Here is a 20,797-nt window from a genome sequence, read left to right as displayed (position 1 = left end):
TTCAGAAATCCACAGGAAGGAGCAGTCACGACAACGCAGACAAATTCCAAATAATATCCGTAATGTCCACAGAAACATGTAAAATGTTTTTTATAATCAATCCGCAGGTTGTTTTTAAGATATATAATCAATAATATATCAACCGCAAATGTCTTTCACAGTAGGAGAGGGAAAAGCAATATCTATCCAAACTCTGTTGAGCAAGCAAAACTCATGTGACCACTTGACGCGATGCTATCGTTCTGGCTCATTTTTCAAAATAAAACCCTGAAACTATGTCTGAAGACTGACACCTTGACACCTCCCTTTAAATGGAGCAATGGGAGGCTATGGAACATGGAGTTTTCAAAATAGAAGCCACTTCCTGGTTGGATTTTTCTCTGGTGTCGCCTGCTGTTTTGGAAACTTTTGAGTGTTTTCTATTCTAATCTGTCAATGATATGCATATTCTAGCATCTGGTCCTGGGAAATAGGCCATTTACTTTGGGAACGTTATTTTTCCAACATAAAAATAGTGCTCCCTAGCTTCAAGAGGTTAATGTGAGTCTGAAAGGAGAGTTTACAGTCAAACCAACCTAGGTATTTGTAGTTGTCCACATAAGTCATAACCGTCCAGAGTAGTGATGCTAGATGGGCGGGCAGGTGCAGGCAGCGATCGGTTGAAGAGCATGCATTTAGTTTTACTTGCATTTAAGAGCAGTTGGAGGCCACGGAAGGAGAGTTGTATAGCATTGAAGCTCATCTGGAGGTTTGTTAACACAGTGTCCAAAGAAGGTCCAGAAGTATACAGAATGGTGTCTTCTGTGTAGAGGTGGATCAGAGAATCACCAGCAGCAAGAGCGACATCATTGAGGTATACAGAGAAAAGAGTCGGCCTGAGAATTGAACCCTGTGGCAACCCCATAGAGACAGCCAGTGGTCCGGACAACAGGCCCTCCGATTTGACACACTGAACTCTGTCTGAGAAGTAGTTGGTGAACCAGGCGAGGCAGTCATTTGAGAAACCAAGGCTGTTGGGGTCTGCGATAAGAATGCGGTGATTGACAGTCGAAAGCCTTGGCCAGGTCGACGAATACGGCTGCACAGTATTGTCTTTTATCGATGGCGGTTATGATATAGTTTAGGACCTTGAGTGTGGCCGAGGTGCACCCATGACCAGCTCGGAAACCAGATTGCATAGTGGAGAAGGTACGGTGGGATTCAAAATGGTCGGTGATCTGTTTGTTAACTTTGCTTTCAAAGACCTTGGAAAGGCAGGGTGGGATAGATATAGGTCTGAAACCGTTTGGGTCTAGAGTGTCTCCCCCTTTGAAGAGTGGGATGACTGCGGCAGATTTCCAATCTTTGGGGATCTCAGACGATACGAAAGAGAGGTTGAACAGGCTAGTAATAGGGGTTGAACAATTGCGGCAGATAATTCTAGAGAGGGTCCAGTTGAAAGGGGAAGGTGTAGCCAGGCGGAAAGCATGGCCAACCGGAGAAAAATGCTTATTGAAATTCTCAATTATCGTAGATTTATCAGTGGTGTTTCCACAGTGTTCCCTAGCCTCAGCTCAGTGGGCAGCTGGGAGGAGGTGCTCTTATTCTCCATGGACTTTACAGTGTCCCAGAACTTTTTGGAGTTTGTGCTACAGGATAAACATTTCTGTTTGAAAAAGCTAGCCTTTGCTTTCCTAACTGCCTGTGTATATTGGTGCCTAACTTCACTGAAAAGTTGCATATCGCGGGGGCTATTCGAGGCTAATGCAGAACGCCACAGGATGTTTTTTTGCTGGTCAAGGGTGTGAAACAAGGGCTATGCAGGCGAGCAGGGGACAGCGCATTCAGAAAAGCTAGTGGGCCGGGGCTAGTAGATGGTTCTTTGGCGATATCGTAACAGAATAGCCTGTTGAGACCACATCGGGCGATCACGTCGGCAGTACAGTCGTGATGGATCGGCGGGGCTCCGTGTCGACAATAAAGGGTCCAGGCCAATTGGCAAAGGAGGTATTGTAGCCCTAGAATTAGCTGGTATATGGACCTAGCTCGAGGCTAGCTCAAGGCTAGCTGGTGCTTGCTTCGGGACAGAGGCGTTAGCTAACAGTAGCCACTCGTTTGCAGCTAGCTAATTGCGATGATCCGGAACAATGATCCTGTGTAATGATCTAGAGCGGCAGGAATCCGGAATATACCACCTCAGTCATCGGCTTCATCAATAAGTGCAGCGCCGACGTCGTCCCCACAGTGGCCATACGTACACATCTCAACCAGAAATCATGGATTACAGGCAACATCCGCATCGAGTTAAAGGCTAGAGCTACCGTTTTCAAGGAGCAGGACACTAATCCGGACACTTATAAGAAATCCTGCTACGCCCTCAGACGAACCATAACAGGCAAAGCGTCAATACAGGATGAAGATTGAATCCTACTACACCGGCTCTGACACTCATCGGATGTGGCGGGGCTTGAAAACTATTACGGACTACAAAGGGAAACCTAGCCGCGACGCAATCTCAATCGCACTCCCTTCATTGCCCTTTCCCACCTGGACAAAATAAACAATTATTTGATGAATTGTTCAGCAGTCTTATGGCTTGAGGGTAGAAGCTGTTTAGGAACCTTTTGGTCCTAGACTTGGCGCTCCGGTACTGCTTGCCGTGCGGTAGCAGAAAGAAAAGTCTATTGTCTGACAATTTTTGGGGGTTTCCTCTTACACCACCTAGTGTATAGGTCCTGGATGTCAGGAAGCTTGGCCCCAGTGATGTACTGGGCCGTACGCACTTTCCCTCTGTAGATGCATATCAGTTGCCAGCGGTGATGCTTCCAGTCAGAATGCTCTTGATGGTGCATCTGTAGAACTTTTTAAATTTTTTTATATTTTTTTTACTACCCCCTTTTCTCCACAATTTCATGGTATCCAAGTGTTAGTAGTTACTATCTTGTCTCATCGCTACAACTCCCGTACGGGCGCGGGAGAGACGAAGGTCGAAAGCCATGCATCCTCCGAAACACAACCCAACCAAGCCGCACTGCTTCTTAACACAGCGCGCATCCAACCCGGAAGCCAGCTGCACCAATGTGTCAGAGGAAACACTGTGCACCTGGCGACCTGGTTAGCGTGCACTGCACCCGGCCCGCCACAGGAGTCGCTAGTGCGCGATGAAACAAGGATATCCCTACTGGCCAAGCCCTCCCTAACACGGACGACGCTAGGCCAATTGTGCGTCGCCCCATGGACCTCCCGGTCGCGACCAGCTGCGACAGAGCCTGGGCTCGATCCCAGAGTCTCTGGTGGCACAGCATCCGTGGTGGGTCAATGCAACTATTTAAATTGACCCACCCCCGCACATTGACTCGGAACTGGTACTGGTATTGTTATTTTATTGTTAATTTTTATATTTTTTTACTTGAGTTTATTTGGTAAATATTTTCTTAACTATTTCTTGAACTGCATTGTTGGTTAAAGAACCTCGTACGGATCTGCCACTTTTTTCAAATTTTCATCTAAAATGGCCTACCTAATTCTATCTGCCTGTAGCTCAGGCCCTGAAGCAAGGATATGCATATTCTTGGTACCATTTGAAAGGAAACACTTTGATGTTTGTGGAAATGTGAAAGGAATGTAGGAGAATTTAACACAATAGATCTGGTAAAAGATAATACGAAGAAAAAAACAACCGTTCTTTTGTATTTTTTTTGTACCATCATCTTTGAAATGCAAGAGAAAGGCCATAATGTATTATTCCAGCCCAGGTGCAATTTAGATTTTGGCCACTAGATGGCAGTAGTGTATGTGCAGCATTTTAGACTGCTCCAATGAACCATTGTATTTATGTTCAAACTGTTGTATCAAGACTGCCCAAATGTGCCTAATTTGTTTATTTATAACTTTTCCTGTTCAAAATTTAGCACTCTCCTTAAACAATAGCATGGTATTCCTTCACTGTAATAGCTACTGTAAATTGGAAGTTGCAGTTAGATTAACAAGAATTTAAGCTTTCTGCCAATATCAGATATGTCTATGTCCTGGGAAATGTTCTTGTTACTTACAACCTCATGCTAATCGCATGAGCCTACGTTAGCTCAACCGTCCCGTGGAAGGGGCACCGACTCCCGAAACCAAATCTAAACAAGGCCAAATCAGAAAGTCGCCTTTTAAGCTTGCAGTGTACATGAGGAAATGCCAAGTTGGCTGTCAATTAGCCAAACAATAGACCAAACGACATTGATTATTTATCTAGTTGCTGGGGAACAGCCCAAACCACAAGGCTCACTTGTGTAGAAACTATAGTATACTAATGAATGAATTAACATTTCTGTAAATGTGAATTTACACCACAGTGTAAACAGTGAAGTAAATTCAGTGAAGTATATTAAAATCTGCTAAATGGTACTACATACAAGTAAAATCAACATCAACTGTTGGTTTCCTGCATGTCTTCATTTATGCCCTGGCGACCCTAAAGTTGTGGCTCTATGCCTAGAAGACGCAGGCAGAAAAATATCCCACAAGTGTTACAGACCCTTTCTATAATCATGACTAACCTTCCCAACACCACACTCAACACAGGCTCTAACTGACCGTGCTGATGATGGGAAGAGATTGTCCTTTGCACTAATTTGGGAGAGACTGTCCATTGTACTAATTAAGGGTAACTACTAATTAAGGCTATTAATTAGTCTACTGGACTGTCTCCTTGCCGGAGAGGGTGTCTACCCCCGGCAGGTCCAACCAAGCCAGACAGGTCGAAGGGTAGCAGGCGGACAAAGCACCACCTACAACAAAATCCCCCACCACCTAAAAAAAAATGACGTGTTACATGAACCTTTACTAAAGAAAGAAACAGACTGGATCAAAGGCCATCAAACGACCTGGTGGAGATCTTCTCAAGCCTGTGAATTAAGGTTAAAGTCTACAAGTACTAAATGCATTAAAGTCAAGTCTGTCTGGTCAGTGTTTAAGGTGATTAGATGGTGGACCATTAGATTGGCTTTCCATTCTTTCAACACTTTGGGAGTGAGAAGACTGAATTAGAATATTTGATTGGATTTATATTCATCAATATGCAAGAGGTTGGTAAAAAAAAAACGTCATTACGAATGCAACAAATAATATCAAACAAGCATATTATTTCAATCAAAAAGGCTTGTAATAATTGTAATAGGCTTAGTTTGAGATCTGGGTTATTATTCACAGTTTATTTTGGGGCTGTCTCAGAGCTTCAAATGTAAAAATAACAATTTCTCCAATCAATTATGTGTTTATAATACTGTGCATTTTTACATTGCACAGTGGATTAGTTTCACCATGTCTTTGATTGAGTTACAGAATTCTTTATTTGAATTGGATCTCCATAAGCTGACACCTTGGCAACCACTAGGCTTCCTGGTAAATCAAATCAAACTTTATTTGTCACACGCGCCGAATACAACAGGTGTAGTACTATCAAGCCCGTTTAAGAAATGCTAGCGGCCAAGACTGAATTCAAACACGAGTTGGTTTCGGTGTGTGGTTTGATGTGGGTGTCTCTTGTGGGTTCGCAGGTGGGGAGAGCTATCCAAATTATTTAGCCAATTAGCTTCAAGCTAGCTGGTGTGCGACTATGGAAAAATTATTTTCATGTTGCACACCTTTTAGTTTTCTCATTAAATGCTTTCAATATTTGTATATGAATTTCTACAATTTATAGTTGGTTTAAGGTTTTTAAGTAATTGAAATTTGGAGCACTTGGAATTTTTATATTGTCCCATGTACATTGTGTAATTTAACGATGGTCCCTAACTAGCCCCATAGAGATATTCAAATTCAACCCTAATTTACCACAGACATTACGATTAGGTCACGTGCAGCTGCACTCTGAATTGATAATTACTTGTGTGCTGCCAGCTGTGGGCAGAATTGAAACAAACCCAACCTTAATTTACGTTGTGAGGCAGTCACAACCAAAAGTCTCACAAAACTCTTGTTTTGGACGAGACTGACTTCATGACCAAAATGATCCTATTTACATTTAGTAGTACATTTTGACACTAGAATAAATGTTTCGGCATCATATTGATGCCACATAGGTTGTTTTCTAAATGCGAAGGTCATTTTTTTAGGGGCAGTTGCTCTTTAACCAGTCATCCAATACATGCACTTACAGTGATTCACTTTCTATGTTGAAATTGTACTGCTTGTAAAAAATAATCTATGTAATCTGTTTTGGTTGACGGATGACGATTTGAAATTTAGCAATATATATACATTTTTTTAAAAATGTATATGACGTAGAAAAAGAAATTAGAATACGTTGTAAAAAAAAAAGAAACAGAGAAAAAAGAAACAGAGAAAGAGAAACAGGTTGCCACAAAATAACGGTCTGTGCTCCCACCTGAGGTGTGACTCCAGCACGCGGTCCAGGCGTTTGTAGAAGGGTCGGGAGGTGAAGTAGCCGCTCCAGTAGTGGTCATCTCTGTCTGCGTAAGTGAAGAAGTCTCCGCTGACCACAGGTAAAGAGGGAACAGTGTGACCGGGGTCTGTGGCCGATTTACGAAGAGCATTGAAGTAATCCGTGATGGTGCCGAACTGAGCCTAGAACAGAATACGCCAGTTAGAAGAGATCAACTTAAAATAGCTCTATCGTTAATGCTGCAGGGTAGTTTACTCTTCTGCTTTATTGAGAGCACTGTACCATTAAAATAGGTGGACACAAAAACAATATTTCAAGAAGGGTGGGAAGCCAACGAAACACACCATTTCACTATCGACCATCCGTCATTCCAATGAGGTGTTGCATCAAAACCTTAAACCCCACCATTTTCCACTATTGCAAACCTAATAGAGACAAAGTAGAATCTCAATTCAACGGCTCAGACACAAGAGGTATGTGGCAGGGTCTACAGTCAATCACGGATTACAAAAAGAAAACCAGCCCCGTCACGGACCAGGATGTCTTGCTCCCAGGCAGACTAAATAACTTTTTTGCCCGCTTTGAGGACAATACAGTGCCACTGACACGGCCTGCAACCAAAACATGCGGCCTCTCCTTCACTGCAGCCGAGGTGAGTAAAACATTTAAACGTGTTAACCCTCGCAAGGCTGCAGGCCCAGACGGCATCCCCAGCCGCGCCCTCAGAGCATGCGCAGACCAGCTGGCTGGTGTGTTTACGGACATATTCAATCAATCCCTATCCCAGTCTGCTGTTCCCACATGCTTCAAGAGGGCCACCATTGTTCCTGTTCCCAAGAAAGCTAAGGTAACTGAGCTAAACGACTACCGCCCCGTAGCACTGACTTCCATCATCATGAAGTGCTTTGAGAGACTATCAAGGACCATATCACCTCCACCCTACCTGACACCCTAGACCCACTCCAATTTGCTTACCGCCCAAATAGGTCCACAGACGATGCAATCTCAACCACACTGCACACTGCCCTAACCCATCTGGACAAGAGGAATACCTATGGGAGAATGCTGTTCATCGACTACAGCTCGGCATTTAACACCATAGTACCCTTCAAGCTCGTCCTCAAGCTCGAGACCCTGGGTCTCGACCCCGCCCTGTGCAACTGGGTACTGGACTTCCTGACGGGCCGCCCCCAAGTGGTGAGGGTAGGCAACAACATCTCCACCCTGCTGATCCTCAACACTGGGGCCCCACAAGGGTGCGTTCTGAGCCCTCTCCTGTACTCCCTGTTCACCCACGACTGTGTGGCCACGCACGCCTCCAACTCAATCATCAAGTTTGCGGACGACACAACAGTGGTAGGCTTGATTACCAACAACGACGAGACGGCCTACAGGGAGGAGGTGAGGGCCCTCGGAGTGTGGTGTCAGGAAAATAACCTCACACTCAACGTCAACAAAACTAAGGAGATGATTGTGGACTTCAGGAAACAGCAGAGGGAACACCCCCATATCCACATCGATGGAACAGTAGTGGAGAGGGTAGCAAGTTTTAAGTTCCTCGGCATACACATCACAGACAAACTGAATTGGTTCACCCACACAGACAGCATCGTGAAGAAGGCGCAGCAGCGCCTCTTCAACCTCAGGAGGCTGAAGAAATTCGGCTTGTCACCAAAAGCCCTCACAAACTTCTACAGATGCACAATCGAGAGCATCCTGGCGGGCTGTATCACCGCCTGGTACGGCAACTGCTCCACCCACAACCGTAAGGCTCTCCAGAGGGTAGTGAGGTCTGCACAACGCATCACCGGGGGCAAACTACCTGCCCTCCAGGACACCTACACCACCCGATGTTACAGGAAGGCCATAAAGATCATCAAGGACAACAACCACCCGAGCCACTGCCTGTTCACCCCGCTATCATCCAGAAGGCGAGGTCAGTACAGGTGCATCAAAGCTGGGACCGAGAGACTGAAAAACAGCTTCTATCTCAAGGCCATCAGACTGTTAAACAGCCACCACTAACATTGAGTGGCTGCTGCCAACACACTGACTCAACTCCAGCCACTTTAATAATGGGAATTGATGGGAAATTATGTAAAATATATCACTAGCCACTTTAAACATTGCTACCTAATATAATGTTTACATACCCTACATTATTAATCTCATATGGATACGTATATACTGTACTCTATATCATCTACTGCATCTTTATGTAATACATGTATCACTAGCCACTTTAACTATGCCACTTTGTTTACATACTCATCTCATATGTATATACTGTACTCAATACCATCTACTGTATCTTGCCTATGCCGCTCTGTACCATTACTCATTCATATATCTTTATGTACATATTCTTTATCCCCTTACACTTGTGTGTTTAAGACAGTAGTTTTGGAATTGTTAGTTAGATTACTTGTTGGTTATTACTGCATTGTCGGAACTAGAAGCACAAGCATTTCGCTACACTCACATTAACATCTGCTAACCATGTGTATGTGACAAACAATTTGATTTGATTTGATTTAATAAACATGAAATAAACCTGGCTGATTGAAAAGGAAATAAAAAATAAAAAACTTCCTGCATATTCACGCAACATTCCAGCTCCCAAAGTCAGACCTTGACGTGTAGTTCTGGATGAGAGTTCATGTAGTCAAAGAGCTTCTGGTAGTTCTGGAACTGCTGGTCCCACTCCAAGGCCTCTGTGTAGCGGAAGTCGTCCCCCAGGGGGACCATCACCACCTTGGTTCGGAACAGCTTGGACTTCTTCCTGTACTGGTCCAGCAGCATCTGAACCCTAGGGATCATGGGAAAAAGAGTTCACTATACTACAACGGATTCACAGTTTTCATGACATATTAAGCTGTAATCGTGCTTCTACACCTGCATTACTTGCTGTTTGGGGGTTTTAGGCTGGGTTTCTGTACAGCACTTTGTGACATCAGCTGATGTAAGAAGGGCTTTATAAATACATTTGATTGATTGATTGATAATTGTCAATGAATTATCTGTGTGTGTGTTCGTGCATTCACGTGTGTGGTCAATTCTCTAGTCTCTAATGGATTTGCTACTGTGTCAGAAAGTCCACTTATCATCAGAGACTATCTTGTGTTAGAAAAACAAAGGCCATCTGAAATTCCTATTACCACAAAATATTATCGTACAGTAGCTTCGATGTCTCATCTTATTCATACGAAGTGTTTGACCCTTGTCCATAACATTAGCAAACGGTGGAGAGAATGTGGACCGTCTGTCTACCCCATAGACCAGTGTTTCTAATACTTGTCTGTACTAGGGAGAGGAAAGCTACAGGACAGACCACCGATTAAGAAACACTTTACACAGAGGACCCAAAGCCTTTGTGACCAGCTTTGCTTTTGTCGTGTTTGAATGTCAAGTGTTGTTAGTAACTGTGAGCCTCAAGCCAAAGACAATTTCCTGTTTCATGTAAATTCGATAGAACAATAAAGATTGGTTTCTTATAGAGACACAGTATATCCCTCTCATTCCATTTCTATGTGATTGGTCACCTCTGTTGTACATTTCCATCCGTGATTGGCTGAGGGGGGACCCTCCAGGGACAGCTGACCCGCCCACCAGGAAGTCTCTTGAAGTCAAACTGGCAGCAGATCTTGGGGTCGGGGCCACACGTGTGGGGAACATCGTAACTGTAGAAGGGCATCATGTGACATAGAATGTCCGTGCTGGAGGCTGGGTCTGCACACAGATAGAATAGAACATGAAATAGAATAGAGAATTAGAATAGAACATAGAAAATTCTTAGGCATTCTTATTCTTATGACAACATTTCAGAATGTGGACTGTAAACATATAGCTAGCATGCAATGTCTAAAAACTGTTTGAAAGAAAAACTGTTTACATTTCTATCTGAAAGAGACTGGCCGCTGTGTGCACGCAGTATTCAAAAGTACGGTACTAACATTTATCCCTTATTAGAAATAACAACTAATTCCTGGTCGCTTGTATGATGATATAAAATGATATAAGACAAAATTGGATGATATAATCTGATCTGGCACTGAACCGATGACTAATTTGCTACGACCAAGCAGTTGTGGGTAAAATCACTGGGGAAGCCCCCCCCAAAAAAATAATGATGCTTGTAACCTGTTAATTCATATGCCGTGCCAATATAAAGGCCTAAAGGTTGATACAATAAGAAGACACAGCAGCATAATAAATTAAACCACACCTTTGTTTTATCACAAAACCAGATGGCAACCTCTGTCCAGTGAAGTCCACAAAGCATATTGCATGTAACAAACAGTTGCATGGTCAAGCAAGTTAATGTTTCTGACATTTAAAGACCACTAAAAAACTTTGAACCACAGAGAGTTACCGCAAGTCGCAAAGAAAACAAGAGCTGCCTCTACTATTCCAGAACCATTTGAACATCAAATCACCTATGCTTAGTCCAATACAGTGACAACTAACAGATACCAAAAACTATTTAGTCCAATCAACGTAAGCTGAATATGATGTGGCTGTCCATGGTTCTGATTTGTGTGTGTGTGTGCGTGCGTACGCATTTCTTGCAAGTAGAAAAACACGTTGACCTACTTTTAGAGAAACGCCAATGCCATTCTCCTCTCTTTCATGTTGACAAAACGGTCTACCACTCATATAGTAGACACTTATTTTTTGTTGTCCTAGGCTACTTGGCTAAAATGCTTGCTCGCGAGCCTAACTTCCATTCATGGGTAACGTTAGCTAGTTAGCATTAGCCTTCTACATCTAGCTACATGTTGAACTTCCATCCTCTCAGGCCAGGGGCACAACAATGTATGAATTAATGGTTGGTTCACAATTGCCGTTATAATCATTTGCCAGTATGACGAATTAAGTAAAACCACAAGTTCAAATCCCTTTGTCCATCCATGGCTAAATTTAGTTTTAGCTAGCTAACAACAGGAAGGACAACAACACGAGATGCAACAATTAAAGTTTTTCTGTCAATAACATATGCTCTCAATGGGATTTGATAGGAGTGATTCCAAAATCCAAGGTGGCTTCCCTTAACACTTTGTTTTGGTGTGCCAGGACCATTCACAGATGAGCTTTCTCAGTTACTCGCAACTCTGATTGGCAAATTTTTTATACTTTTTTTTTTTATCAAGGGAGGCCAAATGCTCGCTGGCTTCCTTTGCCTTCAATGCTACGGGTGGCAACAGTGTCATACTCGTTTGGACCAGACAGCATCAGATAGATGGCATTCACATTGAGAGACAGAGGGGCGCTGTTTCGCTCGCTTATATGCTTTCTCCTGGGAGATACTCTTGTGAATTGAAGGAAAATTATGAAACACAGAGAGACGAAAGATAAATCATTTATGTTTTTAAATGTTAATTGGTAAAATTTTTGGGGAAGCCTGGTTTCCCTTGGCATCTATGAATACACACCACTGCGGCCAAGTGAGATTAAATCCTATTTGTCCTGCAGTGGAAGTGGCCTGCTTCCTGAGCTGGAGCACGCTGTCACCTCCCATATGGATCTGCCAGTGTGACATTGCACATTTCAAACCATGCACTCTATTATGCCACAGGATGTCTGTCTCTCAAAACAATAGCAGAGTGATGTTTCCAAACCCTACATCAGTGTTGGTTTTCCATGACATGTATTTGACCCCGCGTTTGTTATTGAGTAGAGGGAACAGTGTCACGTGTGCTCCCTCTCCAGCCTCTAGGTCACCAGGCTGCTCAGTATGGCGCACACCTGTCACCATCGTTACGCGCACCTGCGTGTCATCAGACTCACCTGGACTCCATCACCTCCTTAATTACCTGCCCTATTTATGTCACTCCCTTTGGTTCCTTCCCTGGGCGTTATTGTTTCTGTTCCAGTGTATTGTCTGTGCGTCGTTTGTGGTTCTTATGTTGTATTGTGTTGTGTTTATTAAAACACTCACTCCCTGAACCTGCTTCCCGACTCTCAGCGCACATGGTTACACATACAGAGAAGGTAAGCAGCATACACACTAGCTTTAGAAAGCTTAATAATATACTGTATTCTACTGTTATTTGACCAGTAAGTTGCAGGTAAAACAACATTCTCAGACCAACCGACTGTCATTCGACTATTCATTCGACATTCATTTCATTCAAGTCTTCAAGGCTAAAAAACACGACTTAAAAAAAAATCTCATGTATATAATGTAGGTCCACTTTTATTTGTATGTTTCAAAACATTGTCCAGAGACTAAGCTATATAATTAGGGAGTGTGTCCCCTGGCAGAATGGCACCACATAGCCAAACAAACTAATCTACTCAAATCAAATTGTATTTATCACATGCGCCAAATACAACTGGTATAAACTTTACAGTGAAATTCTGGCTTACGAACCTTTCATAACGATGCAGTTTAAAAAAATTAAACACTAGCTGACAAAAATGAATAAAATAAAGTACACAAGAATGAAGCTATATACTGGTAGTACCAGTATCAGATCAATGTGCAGAGGTACGAGGTACTTGAGGTATATACAGTGCTTTGCGAAAGTATTCGGCCCCCTTGAACTTTGCGACCTTTTGCCACATTTCAGGCTTCAAACATAAAGATATAAAACTGTATTTTTTTGTGAAGAATCAACAACAAGTGGGACACAATCATGAAGTGGAACGACATTTATTGGATATTTCAAACTTTTTTAACAAATCAAAAACTGAAAAATTGGGCGTGCAAAATTATTCAGCCCCTTTACTTTCAGTGCAGCAAACTCTCTCCAGAAGTTCAGTGAGGATCTCTGAATGATCCAATGTTGACCTAAATGACTAATGATGATAAATACAATCCACCTGTGTGTAATCAAGTCTCCGTATAAATGCACCTGCACTGTGATAGTCTCAGAGGTCCGTTAAAAGCGCAGAGAGCATCATGAAGAACAAGGAACACACCAGGCAGGTCCGAGATACTGTTGTGAAGAAGTTTAAAGCCGGATTTGGATACAAAAAGATTTCCCAAGCTTTAAACATCCCAAGGAGCACTGTGCAAGCGATAATATTGAAATGGAAGGAGTATCAGACCACTGCAAATCTACCAAGACCTGGCCGTCCCTCTAAACTTTCAGCTCATACAAGGAGAAGACTGATCAGAGATGCAGCCAAGAGGCCCATGAGCAAAATCTACAATGGAATGGTTCAAAAATAAACATATCCAGGTGTTAGAATGGCCAAGTCAAAGTCCAGACCTGAATCCAATCGAGAATCTGTGGAAAGAACTGAAAACTGCTGTTCACAAATGCTCTCCATCCAACCTCACTGAGCTCGAGCTGTTTTGCAAGGAGGAATGGGAAAACATTTCAGTCTCTCGATGTGCAAAACTGATAGAGACATACCCCAAGTGACTTACAGCTGTAATCGCAGCAAAAGGTGGCTCTACAAAGTATTAACTTAAGGGGGCTGAATAATTTTGCACGCCCAATTTTTCAGTTTTTGATTTGTTAAAAAAGTTTGAAATATCCAATAAATGTCGTTCCACTTCATGATTGTGTCCCACTTGTTGTTGATTCTTCACAAAAAAATACAGTTTTATATCTTTATGTTTGAAGCCTGAAATGTGGCAAAAGGTCGCAAAGTTCAAGGGGGCCGAATACTTTCGCAAGGCACTGTATGAACACGAAGGCAGGGTAAAGTGACTAGGCATCAGGCTAGATAATAATAAAAACAGAGTAGCAGCAGCAAATGATGAGTGTAAAAGTATGTGTGTTTGTGTGAGTGTACGTGTGTATGTTTGTGTTGTGTCGGTATGAGTGTGTGTGTACTATGTATTTGAATATGTGAGGGATTTGCGTGGGAGAGACAATGTAGGGTGTGTGAGTGAGTATTTAAAGTCTAGTGAGTGTGCAAGGTCAATGCACGGTAGAGTCAGTGCAGATAGTTTGGGTACCATTGGTTGACTATTGGTTGACTACTAGTCTTTGGCCATTTTTGGGGTCTTCCTCTGACACCGCCTGATATAGAGGTCCTGTGGCAGGGAGCTCAGCCCCAGTGATGTATTGGGCTGTTCACACCACCCTTTGTAGCGCTTTACGGTCAAGGGCGGTGCTATCGCCATACCAAGCAGTGATGCAGCCAGTCAAGATGCTCTCGATGGTGCAGCTGTCAAACTTTATAAGGATTTGAGGGCCCATGCCAAATCTTTTCAGCCGCCCGAGGGGCATCAACAAGTATTCAATTCTAACATAAAACACTTCGATAAAAGTGAACCATAAGAACAGAGCAGAAACTGATCTGCTCTTTCATCATTGTCTACTATTAAATAACCACAACAGTATTTGATCATTCTCATGACGTAAATAAAAAAATTGTACAGACAGATGCTCTGGCATTGCAGACGATTTCAGCATCTGTCTACCCAGTGAGAATCATTAATGAGTACTGTATCATTTGGCTTAGGGGTTTGAGTAATCACCCGTTTTTGGACAGAGCGTCTGGGGGACGGTTGGTTCCAACATGGCTGCATGGACCCACTAACTAACAACGCCCGTTCTGTTACCAACTGATCCCTGTCACATGCGCGCGCAGGCACACACAGACACACAAAGCAGATGGTTCACGGCAAATGTGAAACCCCTTATGTTGGTCATGAGGATGTGGTCTCCATTGTTCTTATCAATCAGCGTGCTCATCATCAGACCTGGGTTCAAATAGTACTTATCTTTTTTCAAATGCTTCAGCTGTACTCGATTGAGCTTGCCTGGTGCAATGGAACCAACGTAATTGTTTCAAAAGTGAAAACCCTGCCCATCTGGCACTACGTTCAAGCTCAAACACAAATTGAAAGAAATCAAATACTATTTGAACCGAGATCTGTTCATCGCATAAAAGGCCTGCCAGACATTTTTAAGCCAGGCCTCAGTCCATACAAGGAGACAATCCCCTATACCACAGATGCTATAAGATGACGCCAAACAAAATCGGAGCCTTGAGAGACAAGCATGCTCTTGCATGTGATACGCATGAGAAATCCCTCTGCGCTGGTCTGAGTGAGTCAATACCGTCCACAGCAGATGCTACTGTCGCCTATCCTAGCGCTTTTAGTTACACAAGCTGATTGTCCAGAGTTCAACACTGGGCATCAAACCATCCACAGCATCTGCCACAGCAAATATGTAAAGGAAATGGAAGTAGCTGGAAGCATGCGTTTTCTACCGAGTATAAAGTAGTCACTCTGAGGTCATGTTCTTTTGTTTCTGCCGATAGAATTAAAACTAGGACTTTGAATATGCTAAATTCAATGGGTGAGCTAGCGCCTGAAACACCGAACGACTGAGAATAGAGGCATGAGGAGCAGATCTCTAAGGCAGAGGTCCGAAAGAGGGCCTTAGCGCCCCGCCTAGAAAACAATCTAGCTAGGGGAAACACTGGCTCTGGGAAAGCACCCTGAGAGAGCCACAGGGGACACAGTCAGTCTGCATACTTGCCCCAGTTCTGTCTCCAGAAGAACTCCAGGGTCTTCTGACTGGCAAAGTGTTTCTTGATGGAGTAGTGCACCCTCTGGATAAGCATGTTGGCCAGGCCAGCCTGTTTCAGCAGGTACGCGTTGGTAGGGGAGTAGCCAAACGGGTCCACAGCCCAGCCCGTCTCGGGTTTCACGCCTAACAGGGAAAACCAGAAGGAAGATTCAGGTTCATGCAAACAACTCTCCTCAAAATGTTGAGGAAAAATGGATAAACAATAGAAAACAATGAAACATCACCTAAAAATCTTTTGCGATAAACTTCTGTTACACAGGTCATCCCGTTCAATCAACCAGTCTTCATTTGTCATCCTCCCTAACTTTTTAACTCACCAGCTGCCACTGGGTTAATGTGTTCATGTGTAAACAGTTCAAATCTCTGATGGTTAAAGTATGCCAATCATTTTGTGTCAATCATGCAAAATAACATATGTTGAGCAGAATACACTGAGAGTACAAAACATTATGAGAGCGTTTATTCAAGACAAATCACTGGCATGTAGCTATCATTTGTGACTGGATGCGTGTGTAAACACACCTCTCTCTCCAGCACAGGGAAACAAACAGCTTCACAGTGAGTGTACAAAATAATATGAACACCTGCTCTTTCCATGGCATAGCCTGACCAGGTGAAACCAGCTGAAAGCTATGATCCCTTATTGATCACTTGTTAAATCCACTTCAATCACTGTAGATGAAGGGGTGGAGACCTGTTAAATACAGATTTTTAAGCCTCAAAGCAATTGAGACCTGGATTGTGTATGCGTGCCAATCAGAGGGTGAATGGTCAAGACAAAATATTTAAGTGCCTTTGAACGGGGTTTGGTGGTAGGTGCCAGGCGCACCGGTTTGTGTCAAGAACTGCAACACTGCTGGGTTTTTAACGCTCAACAGTTTCCAGTGTGTATCAAGAATGGTCCACCACCCAAAGGACATCCAGCCAAATTGACACAACTGTGGGAAACATTGGAGTCAACATGGGCCAGCATCCCTGTGGAACACTTTCGACACCTTGTAGAGTCCCACCCCCCTGAAGAATTGAGGTTGTTCTGAGGGGAAAAAGGGGGAGCAACAAAATATTAGGAAGATGTTCCAAATGTTTTGTACACTCAGTGTATGTTGTTTGCCAACAATATTTATTTTTTACGATCTCTTTCCAGATAACAAATGCCTGATATATTTATTATGTACTCACCCAAATTTCTCTCCAACCACTGGTGTCCCTCCAATAGCTGGTCAATTAATGCAAAGTAGTGCGAGTTGGCTTCATCAGGCATCACCCAGCCTCCAGTTGTAATCTCCAACTGGCCTCGCTCAACCAGACTAAACAACACCGAGCAAAAGGATCCGGATTTCAGATTGTCAACTCACTCAATTACCGTCTCATAGCTCACAAAACAAAATATAAACAAACAAATCGTGAAGCGATCCAAAAACCCTGCAGCTTCATGAATTTGAGCTTATTTTTTCCGTTCAACAGACAGGTATAATGTTTATTACTTGTTTAAAAAGAAAAAATTTAAAAAAAAAAACTGGATTAAAAAGAGATGCTTTCGGTCACAAACATTATGACATGGATAATATGACAATCTGAGGGTGTCAAACATGCATCTTAGTTGCAGGAGAAATCAAGGCCTCTACATATTGCAATAATCAGATCCATCTCCTCCTCCGTTGCTGTTTAATTATCTTACTCCTATGTCCTAAGAGTGAAACCAACCACTTTAGTAGATCCCCCCCCCCTTACTAGAAACCTCTTGCATTGACTTTGAGTCAGCATCGTTCCCCTGTTCGCAGAGCATATTTCAACTGCAGACCTCTTTAACGTGTCCCTGGCAAGTCCCTATAATATGTTGCTGCATGGAGCAGCAACACAAAGTACGACGACTCAGCCCTTTTTGGAATAGGAATAGCTCTTTATTTTCTCTCCTTGGAAACCGGATTTTCCTCTGGGATCATTCAATCACCGGTGGGTTTCTTTCACTGTTCTATGATTGGACGGGCGGGAGCGGGGTGTAGTGTAGGTCTGTCCGGGCGTTGAAGAGTTGGAGTGAGGAAAGCAGGTGCCATCTTCACTGAGCCGATAGCAACACTGCATTCTAACGAGGACGGATGGATGTGGCTGTCCTACAAATCCCAAACATGCTGCTCAAAAACAAGTTCCTCTCAAATCCTAAAGGTGTTTTCCCGAAGAAATAATAAGGTTGTTTGTTTGAATTTCTTGAGCGATAGTTCTCCGTGTACTGTAACGGGGGACATTTTATCATTAAGCGCCAGACCTTGAATTTGCTGACATCAAATGAAAACCTGCAAAGAAAATAAGTTATTAAATGAGCAACACCACCCTTCAAAAAAAGAGCAAACACGGAATATTCTCCAACAAAAAAAAAGGAATGGATCTGGTTCGCTTTGAACTCCCTGCGCATCAAATCAATAGTGAATAAATATTAGTGTTGGATTTTTCATCTTCCTCCATCCTTCACCTTAAGGCTGTTTTTGCTTGTGCTCCTAATTGGAATTCTAACCTGCAGCTGAAATGTTTATTGCATTTCATACACCGTTTTGTAATCTCCCAAGGCTTAGTGCTGAAACCTTACCCGCCAGTAGCTCATCGTGAGCATGGCCAATGCACACAGCATTTGTGATACCCTCTTTGCCTTTGGGGCTGTTTTCTGAAGCGGAAAACCCTATCCCCCCCTCTCCATGTCGTTCGCAGAGAACCCCCTGACTCCTGACAACTGTTACATCCTCAAGGGGACATTAGCAACAGCAAAGAGACTGAGGCAGAGAGAGAGCATGTGTGAGCCCATGTGCCTCTCACAAGCACAATTGATTTTATGACCTCACGACCATTTGGAGTCAGTTTGGCTTGTTAAGGCAATTCAAACCAATGAACTCCTGCTACCAGGTAAAGAATAGTTGTACTGTAAACTGGGACGCGGCCATTGATTTACCTGTACATACTGTATAATGACAATCTCAGGCTGTGAGGTTGAGTTAATTTATCTACAACTTCTTCACTTCTAATGTCATTGCATTTTTAATAAACCCTATAAAACCGCTAGCCCTAAGCAAGGTATAACCTTGCTTTAATTAAAATGGGAATAACAGGAGCATCGGAATGTTATTGCAAATCCACTAAGGAATTAGCTTCCATGTTTACAGCAGCCAAGCTAAATCAAGAATACACTAACAGAATCCATAAGTGAATTGCAGTGGTGTACAGTACTTAAGTAAAAAATACTTAAGTACTAATTAAGTTGTTTTATTCCTGTACTTTACTTTACTATTCATATTTTTGGAAACTTTTACTTTTACTTCACTACATTCCAAAAGAAAAGTATGTACTTTTTACTCCATACATTTTCCTTGACACCCAAAAGAACTTGTTACATTTTGAATGCTAAGCAGGACAGGAAAATGGTCTAATTCACACACTTATCAAGAGAACATTCCTGGACGTCCCTACTGCGTCTGATCTGGCGGACTCACTAAACACATGCTTTGTTTGTAAATGATGTCTGATTGTTGGAGCGTGCCCCTGGCTATCCGTAAATAAATTATAAAATGATGCTGTCTGGTTTGCTTTATATAAGGATTTTTTTTACTTTTCATACTTAAGTATATTTAAATACATTTAGACTTTTACTCAAGTAGGATTTTACTGGCCGATTTTCACTTTTACTTGACTCATTTTCTTTTAAGTTATCTTTACTTTTACTCAAGTATGACAACTGGGAAATTTTTTCACCACTGGTTATTTGCTGCTCGTATTGATTTCAGTCTCAACTTGAAGCTAGAATGACACAGACAGAACTCCTACCTCTTGACAGCGTCTCTCTTCTGGCCGTCGATGTTGTCCCACCACTTGGAGAAGTAGGAGATCTCGGACCAGATCATTTTCCTGCGGCTGTCCTCGTGGAGTTTCACCACCATGTTGTTCAGGATGTGCTGGGTCTGGTCCCGGTAGTAGTCGTCAAACGTCTTCAGCCATCCTGAAAATGAACAAATGGACAACTATGACAAAGTGGTTGAGCATACATTACGACTGTAGAGTGATGTGTAAAGGAACAATCTATGTATGCTCAGTTCTACATAAAATGCTATGTGATCTATCTGTCTGCCATAGATTAAATTAACGGATTCAATAAAGCCATCATTATCATCATCAGGTGAATGAGCAGAACATGTGGTTCAATCAATTTGCCACATCCATTGATTTCACATGTTATCATATTTCCAATGAAAATCAATGCATTAAAAAAAAAAAAACGGAAAATTGCATTGTTCTTTCCACTGCAAGACAAAATAGGGTAAATCATCCAGTGAACGGCAAACAGGCCTGAGTGCTTTTAATCTATGCAAGGGTGTGAATAGTCATGAGCTACAGTATACAGCTGTAAGGGGAAGACCAACCCAGTTAAATCAGAAAGACAGATCAGGTTACTAAAGAGTTAACCAATCTCAGGAACAAAGAATAGACTGGACCTGGCTGTTACTGAGCTGCAGATGCTGCTACTGAGCATACACAAGATGTGACAAGCGCCCGGAACTACCAGCACTCTTATTGCCTGCACTGACGCCTTAGTCTCTAGAATGCTTGTGGGGGACTACGCCTTCACACTGGAATACATAGTTCAAATGTTCTGTTTCTGTGGAAAATGTAACAGTGAGGAAATGTATAGAAAACAGGCTTCTTATACGTCTGATCAATTGTTTTTGTTTTCTGATCAATTGTTTTAGTGGTAACAGGACAAGACTTTCATCAATTGCTCTACGACCTTTATGTTGTATAATTAAGCAATAAGGCCCGATGGGGTGTGGTATAAAGCCATTATACCGCGGCTAAAGACCGTTCTTAAGCACGACACACCGCGGAGTGCCTGGATACAGCCCTTAGCCGTGGTATTATGGCCATATACCACAAGCCCCTGAGG

General features: G+C 42.8%; 1 protein-coding gene across 3 annotated transcripts in view; it reads right to left on the bottom strand.

Moving 5' to 3' along the window:
- The window catches only part of LOC110523878 (alpha-mannosidase 2), a 78,045-nt gene that overhangs the window by 39,262 nt on the left and 17,986 nt on the right, over window positions 1–20,797 (bottom strand). For all 3 annotated transcript variants that reach the window (XM_036977593.1, XM_036977591.1, XM_036977592.1), the window contains exons 4-9: window positions 19,684–19,855; window positions 17,056–17,183; window positions 15,826–15,999; window positions 9,916–10,102; window positions 9,005–9,182; window positions 6,356–6,555 (exon numbers count right to left, since the gene is read on the bottom strand). In XM_036977593.1, the coding sequence (XP_036833488.1) occupies window positions 6,356–6,555; window positions 9,005–9,182; window positions 9,916–10,102; window positions 15,826–15,999; window positions 17,056–17,183; window positions 19,684–19,855 (1,039 nt within the window). The remainder of the gene's footprint in view (window positions 1–6,355; window positions 6,556–9,004; window positions 9,183–9,915; window positions 10,103–15,825; window positions 16,000–17,055; window positions 17,184–19,683; window positions 19,856–20,797) is intronic.

Source organism: Oncorhynchus mykiss, chromosome 5 (genome assembly GCF_013265735.2).
Source record: "Oncorhynchus mykiss isolate Arlee chromosome 5, USDA_OmykA_1.1, whole genome shotgun sequence".
Taxonomy (NCBI): Eukaryota; Metazoa; Chordata; class Actinopteri; order Salmoniformes; family Salmonidae; genus Oncorhynchus; species Oncorhynchus mykiss.
Note: the sequence above shows the minus strand (reverse complement) of the source record. Positions and strands in the feature narration are given on the sequence as shown.